The sequence below is a fragment of the Nematolebias whitei genome, chromosome 7 (genome assembly GCF_014905685.2).
Source record: "Nematolebias whitei isolate Nwh7 chromosome 7, NemWhi1, whole genome shotgun sequence".
In the NCBI taxonomy this organism is placed as follows: domain Eukaryota; kingdom Metazoa; phylum Chordata; class Actinopteri; order Cyprinodontiformes; family Rivulidae; genus Nematolebias; species Nematolebias whitei.
The window spans coordinates 39,599,197-39,607,077 of record NC_056504.1 but is presented as its reverse complement, the minus strand read 5'-3'; the positions used below and the strand labels follow the sequence as shown (position 1 = coordinate 39,607,077).

The following is a 7,881-nucleotide window of genomic DNA, read 5'->3' as shown; positions in this document are numbered from 1 at the left end:
AAGAACAGGACAACACTATATGTAGCCTAGTACTGCATATTATATATATATATATGTATATATAGTTGATCTTAGAAGCCACTATATACTTCCTTTTTTAGAACTAATTGCTTCCTGCAATGACCACAAAAAGAGCAACAAGGAAGAAATGGATGAGTGATGTTGGTTGTAGCTGTCAGACCACTGAGGCAGAATCCAAAAGGTTCTGTGGTAAGTCCACCTGCAGTAAGCTTGTCTTGATTCATTAGAAATGAGACCACCATGAGGCCTCATAATAAAAAACAACAACAGCGTAATAAAAGTTTTGGGTTGTCTCACAAGATGGATAAGAAAATCTCAGTATTTCATATTTTAAAACTTACTGACAGATGTTAACAGAGTTAGAAATAAGGACAAAAAGACCAAATCGTAAATTAAATACATTTTAGCAACAAATCAGTGTATTAAATGTGCTGCAGTTGCATCAATACAAACTTGATTCAGTCTAAGAAATACTTTATTAATCCCGAAGGGAAATTAAATGTTGTTATAACTCATTATCCTGGCTTCACTAAAGAGTTTTTATAGATGCTGGCTGTGGGCAGGGAGGATCTCTTGTTGCAGTCTGTCTGCAGATCTGGAAAGAAGCAAGATGAGACACAAGGTAGTAAACATGACATGGACAAAGTTATACAACTAAAATCTAAAAACCTGAAAAAATGATGCAGGAAAGTCAAAAAACACTGAGCAGGTGAGTTATGAAACTGGTTTGTATAAAGAACTTAAGGCTTTTTACAAAACCTGTGGGGGATTAGGTATGGATTTTCAAAATATCACTAGATAAACTTATATATCATTGATTTGGGTTTATAAAAGCAGTACCATGTAAGTTACAAAGATTTATTTTATAGTTATTGCCAAGTCTGGTAGATAATGTGCTTTCATTTCATTTCGTGTCATTTGTACAGTTATCAAGAAATTATTAATATTAAGGAATAGTAGTGAACAGATACAAAATATAAAAGATAAAACTGAATAAGCACAATAACACAAGGACTACAAAGATGGAGACAAATTTAAAACGGTTAAAAAAATTTTTTAAATCACACTGAAGCTCCGCCCACCATTGACATCACTTTATAAAGCTGCATTCGCTCGCGTCGGATCCGCCATTTTAACTTCCTGCTTCAAAAGGAGTCGGCCTGAAAATCCTCTTTTTTTTTGTTCTCGAAACGCAACATCGTTTAACCTCATCGTTAAACGTGATATTGACGGCGTTTTTTCTCTCGTTTTTCTTATCACAATTAAAACAACAAACTCTTTTAGTTAGTTTCTAACCGTTTGTAACAGTTTAGTTTCAGCCGGAGAGTCGCAATGCCGAGCCACACGCTCCGTGTAGCGGTTGTGTGCTCGAGCAACCAGAACCGCAGTATGGAAGCGCACAATATCCTCAGGTAAAGACGAGCCGCCGGGAGGAAGGCAACAGGAAAGAGCAGGAAGTGAACCAGATCCGTGCCGTGTCGAGTCGTTTTCTCAGCCGGTCTCAAGTCGCCGCACTGCCGACACTGACAGACCGGCAGGCCTCGACGCAGTTTAACAAAGGACACGCACTTCTTTGACCTGTAGCTTACTTTAAACTCTTAAATTTGTTTTGGATTCAGGTGTTTTGTTTTCTAAAACAATCGTCGACACTTTGTACATCATCAAGATCTTTTTAGAGGCCTCATTTTTTTTTTCCCCTTCTTTTGTGACAAATTGACAACAGCGCCCCCTAGACGGAAATGTTCCGGAAGGATGACACTGCAGTTGCGCAACACCCTTTGATTAACTTTTTTTTTTTTTTTTTTCTTCCCCAAGTCTCTTTTTAATTATCGGTGGTGTTCATCCATATTTGTGTTCTTTTACTAGAATGTATTCACCTTTTAAAATAGTTATTGAACTTTTTTTTTAGTAACAAAGCTGAAAAGAGATGTGCTGCTCAGTGACTGATGGGTCACTTGTAATAAATAAAAAAAAATAACAAGTTATGTAGTGACAGCACAATAAAACAGGATCACTGGCATTTAAATGTCTACAATTGTTAATGCAAAGAGGTTGATTATAGTTTGCCTAAAAGATGCTGTTTATAAATTTGTTGTTTTTTAATGATCTGATCTTTTTGTCTGTGCAGCAAACGTGGATTTGAAGTGCGATCGTTTGGGACGGGGACTCACGTGAAGCTACCCGGTCCTTCCCCGGATAAACCTAATGTGTATGACTTCAAAACAACTTATGAGCAGATGTACAACGATTTGGTCCGCAAGGACAAGGAACTGTATCCCCTTCACTCTCAGCTTTTCCTCACTTAGACACATCCACTCAAAGCCACATAAGGAAGCATGACCCGTGTGTTTATTGGTCTTTGTCTTCGGACAATGGGAGTTCACCTGTGGGTGAATCACATGTAGGGATTTTATGGAAGTTGCTGACACAAGCTTGGTTATAAAATATGGGGAAGGAAATGTCTATTTCAAGGATAGGAGGCTTCGCATCTTTAAGATGCCCACATCATAATGTCATACAGTTCGTTTACTTTTAAAGGTTGCCTGTTGCCACTATTTCTAACTTTCCCCCCTTTTTTTGTTGCAAGTTACTTTAGTAAGCAGCTGCTGGTGCCTTGTATGCACAATTAAAAGCTGGTCAGTAGCTGGAGGTTCTATGAAAATTATCAACAGGTAAGAAAATAAGAAAAATGTTTTGTTAAAATGGAGAAACCTATTAATAGGTTAAATTGTTTAAATACTTTTTTTTTTTTTTTTACAAAAATGTAAATTTAAGGTAAGTGGCTTTAGTCTTCATAAAAAAAATATACAGACACTACATTTAAAGACAAAATAGTGATGTGCAACTATTTGGACCTCCCATTTGGCCACAAATCTTAACTCCTCTGACTTTTTAAAAGAGCTTTTTTGTTTTTGCAGACATGTTGCTTTTAGTATTTTCAAGAACCCATTGAATTCTGGTTGTGAGTGGGCTCTTGCTTTTTTATATATATATATATATATATTTCCACTTTTTATGCATCACTTTTAGTGTGTAAGCATAGTGTCTGCCAGATTCAAATTTTTAGTGTTTAAAATCTGTCCTGTAAATCACATTGTGTACAAGTGCTGCCACCAGTAATAACTTGACACAGGTCACAGAAATGTGAGGCACAATTTAGGGCAATCAGTATTCATGAATTCCTGTTGCAGTAATTGTACATTTGATAGTATCTTAAAACGGTTTACTTCCTCTAGAAGTAGTTTTTTAACAGGAAGTGCACTCCCATCTCCCTTTCCACAAACACACGTTTATTAATGTCACCACTAGAGGGAGCTGTAGATTTTTATCAGCCCTGCTCACGTCTGCCCCCTTGTGGCGTGAAGGCTCATAGTCCTCAGATAAATGTCCATGTGCGTGTTAAACAGCCTTTCTGAGTTAAAGATCACTGCTGGTTTTGGTTTCTCTCTTGCTGCTGCTTTTGTCCTTGACTCCACTCATCAGATACACACAGAATGGCATCCTGCACATGCTGGACCGTAACAAGCGCATCAAAGCAAAGCCGGAGCGCTTCCAGCTATGCAAGGACAAGTTCGACCTGGTCGTCACCTGTGAAGAGAGAGTCTATGACCAAGTGTTGGAGGGTGAGGACTTTGCAGAAAAAGATAAACTGCTCTTTCTAAACTTGTTGGATTTTTGTTTTGTGTTCTTCAATAATAAAAGTTTTCCTGTGCTCACTTGTCCTTTTTTTTGTTTGTTTTCTCCTTTTCTAGATTTGAATTCAAGAGAACAGGAAACTTTACAGCCTGTGCATGTTATCAATGTAGATATTCAGGACAACCACGAGGAAGCCACGTTAGGCGCCTTCCTCATCTGTGAGCTGTGTCAGTGTGTAAGTGAAGAATGGGGCTCCCGAGCTGCTTTTTTTGTTTTGTTTTTGACAAATCATAATATAATCTAGGATGTCTACGTTATCATTCACTAGAAGTGGTTCTCAAATGAGTGTGTACCCCAGGGGGTCCTTGAAGGCATTCCAGTGCCACTTGCATATTTTAAGCCCATTAAGAATAGTGTGCCGTGCATAAATACACTAAAAGTTTACCAAGCACCATGAACCTAATTTTACAATTTGAAGGCTATTCATCTTTGTTATTCCTAATCTAATCAGATTAAGCCCCGTGTCCAGGTGCTCTGAGCCAGCCAGGCTCCTGTCACTCCTGCCTTGGAAACGATGTATTCATGGTTGAATTGTAGCAGCAATGCTGCTCAACATATAAATAAGTTAAATTTGTTTTCAAGTTTTGTGTAGACAGATAAATTTAGATTTTGTTTTAAATCACATCTTTATTTTCCTTTTATTAAAAAAGGGCATTTTGATTATCAGAAAGTTTAAGGATTTAGCCACATAACAGCACAATGATTTTATTTCCCAGCCAGATATTTTCTGTAGGTTTAGGGGGTACGTCACTAAACTGAGACCCACTTCTCTTGCGTATGGTGTGTGTTACTCAGTGGACATCATGTGACGTGCACACAGCTGTATGCACTGATTAAGTCTCATTAGTGTCATGTTTGCTTGTTTCCACCCTAAATGAAACCTTGGCTGTTGTCGTCCCTGCAGATCCAGCACACTGACGACATGGAGAATGAGATTGATGAGCTCCTACAAGAGTTTGAGGACAAGAGCAACAGGCCTTTTCTTCACACCGTTTGCTTCTACTGATGCACCACAAATATTTGCAATAAACCCACATCAGGACCCCCCAAGCAATCAAACGGGATACGGACAAACGGGCTTTATATTTTAGTCGTGTCCAGAACAGTTGTGTGCAAAGACGATAGCACTTCAGGTCAGGACCTCAAACAATAGATGGAAGTAATGATGAGCTGGTCCTCCTAAGAGGATTGAAATGCTGCTTTCATTCTGCCTTTGTTTCTCCAAACTCAAGTTAAGATCCTCTCCTCATTCCCATCAAGTGAAACCACAAACATGTCTCCTCAGGGAGAGCCATGACGCCCACATCCTAGATTGAACTGATCTTCAGTACAGCACATTTGTTTATTCTTTTCCAGATTTATTACTGTAATGTGTTCAGTATTAGTTTTAATTAAGTTGGGACGGTAAATGTTTACACGCAGGAGAAATATTAAATGTATTTGTTTTTTGTGCAACTATGTTGTAGATGAGTTAAGTTAAAAAGGGGTGGGCGGCTAAGAACGAATAACCAAACCGAGACTTGTGCGTTGATCTCTATACGACGTGCTGATTCTTATTTAAACTGCAATGGTGTCTTTCAGGGCTTCTGTTCTTTTTTTTTTTTTTTTTTTTTTTTGGTAAATGGAAAGAATTAAGGCTTTGTAATTATTTTTGAACTGCAAGTTCAGTTTTGAGTGCCTGACTTTTCTGTATGTAAATATAAATCAACTAAAGAAAGACATCAGAAACTTCAATGGCTCGTTGCTTTTGTAGAGCTCCAGAATTTTATTCCTTTTTCTCTAAATTTTCTTTTTTAAACAAAATCTTCCCAGTAGAATGAACTGGTAAGGTGAATAGATGAAGACTGGGCTGTTCATGTTTTTGGATGGTAAACTCTTTATGGAGAAAATGGGACAGGACTAATAGATTTGCATTTAGGGAGCTAAAGCATCTTTTCCTGTGTCTTCAGACTTCTCTGAAGTGGGAACTGTTTTACGGTCGATGCATCACTGGTGCCAGGATTGATTCATAAAAGTTGAAATTGCAGAGTAGTTGTTTTACATGTGTTGTATCTGGGGTCATTTACTTATCTAAATATATGAATTAGGATTGTAGACCAGGTTTGATTGAGTTTAAATAAATTTACTGAGCGGTACTTGTTTTCATGTTGGTATGTTTTCTTTTCCAGTTTTTCCTCTTATGTTTAACAATTCAATTATTTTTAATGTGCTCTAAGAAAATCTGTTTTGTTTAAATGCTGCAGAAGATTGTCCAGAGCTGAGAACATTTGTATCCCTTTAAACAAATATAAAAGTCCAACAATTCATGCTTAACTATGACAACTTCTAGTTTATTTTTCCATCAAATGCTTGAAGTTGCTACATTTGTGTTGATTAAATTTGAATTGTACAAATAAAGTGTTTAATCTATACATTTCTTCTGTGATAACCTGATTATTTTTACATTCAGGATATTTTGTGTTTTATTGGAAAAATAGTCTAATCTCATTGTAATGCACTGGGGCACTGATTGTATTATATTCTGTAATGAATACTTGGGTAAACCGATTATTTCATAGTTCTAGAAAAATGTTAAAATACACATTTTAATTCAATTCAGTTTATTTATATAGCGCCACGCCACAATAGAAGTCATCTCAGGGCACTGAACAGAAACATTCACATAATTTAACATTATTTATCTGAGGAGCAGACGGCTTTGAGTTTAACTCCATCACAGAACTCTCATCTTGAGCAAGCACGAAGGCGACAGTAGAAAGGAAAAAACTCCCTCATGAGCAAGAAACTTCCAGTAGAACCAGACAGGACAAGCGATCTGCTTCGACCCGCTGGGTTTGAGAACAGATCAATGGCAGATCAAAAATCGCATGTTTAGATAGAAATAGTATCAAATGAAAACTTCAATTTTAACTATTCATTTAAGGAAATTAGGTCAATTTGTCCTCCAGTAAAGCTTAAGGCAGCATAACAATCCAACCCTAACTAAAGGATGTATCAAAAAGGAAAATCTTAAGCCCAGTCTTAAAACTGGACAATTATGGACAGAAACTGGAAGTTGGTCACATCTCTCTTTAAAGCTCTATGTGGAAAACCTAGTAAAGAAATTAAAAGTTAAACTGGGTTTCTTTTCCAGAAACAGATCCTGACTCTGAATGCTAGGAAACACCTTGTAACTGTGACTTTCCTTCCCTCCATTGATGACAGTGACATTATTTACATGAACACTTCAGCACCCTGCAGATGTTGGATGCTGTCTATCGTGGTGCACTAAGATTCATAACTGGCTGTAACTACTGACACTTCACCTTGTATTAACTGGTTAACTGGACATCATTAACCTCACACAGACTCCCCCACTGGTACCACCTCTTGAGAATCAGTTATCCTTCTAGACACAGTTAAAATACATTGGAATGTCTTTCACCATAATGTAACTGGACTTTAATTAGGACCTATATTAAATAGTTATTGTCAAGATATAAAGAGCCAGGTGGTGAAAGGGTTACACATCTAAGAAATACATGACTCTAGTCTTAAGTCTATCTAAACTGTATCTTAAAAAGATTTGATTTTATGAACAGAAAAGCAACAATAAGATAATAAGGATGAAGTTAACTCAAGTAAATTAGCTCTCACCAGTAAAAGAAAAGATGTGCTGAAACATTTCCCAGATTAGTTTAGAAGCAGATGTTTCACCTGCCACTTCCACTTTAAGCTAAAGAAACTCAATTGATATCTGTCCATGCAGAGTTTCTGAAACTAAGATTAAATATTGATAGTAGCCATAACTATTTTTTTTTTTATTGTACACACAGTAACATATTTTAAACTACTTTCTAAAATAGAATTTCAGATGAGACAGGCCACAACACTAGATTCAAATAGTATTAAACTCAGGCTGGAACAAGCAAAATGACTTCCTCTACAGCTCCAAATTAATTTATTCATAAATGTAGACGCACAAAAATCAAATCAATGTCTAATCTTCAATTATGCATATATTTTTAATCTGTAAAGTTTTTCTGAACAAAACAAGCTCTGATCTGATGGATGGATGGATGGATGGATGGATGGATGGATGGATGGATGGATGGATGGATGGATGGATGGATGGATGGATGGATAGATAGATAGATAGATAGATAGATAGATAGATAGATAGAT

General features: G+C 36.9%; 1 protein-coding gene across 1 annotated transcript; it reads left to right on the top strand.

Moving 5' to 3' along the window:
- Window positions 1-1,153: 1,153 nt before the first annotated feature.
- On the top strand, window positions 1,154-5,339 carry ssu72 (SSU72 homolog, RNA polymerase II CTD phosphatase). Its single transcript, XM_037679512.1, has 5 exons — window positions 1,154-1,433; window positions 2,150-2,293; window positions 3,505-3,644; window positions 3,774-3,892; window positions 4,622-5,339. The coding sequence occupies exons 1-5, from the start codon at window positions 1,354-1,356 to the stop codon at window positions 4,721-4,723; spliced, it is 585 nt and encodes a 194-aa protein (XP_037535440.1). The 5' UTR covers window positions 1,154-1,353; the 3' UTR covers window positions 4,724-5,339.
- The last annotated feature ends 2,542 nt before the right edge of the window (window positions 5,340-7,881 follow it).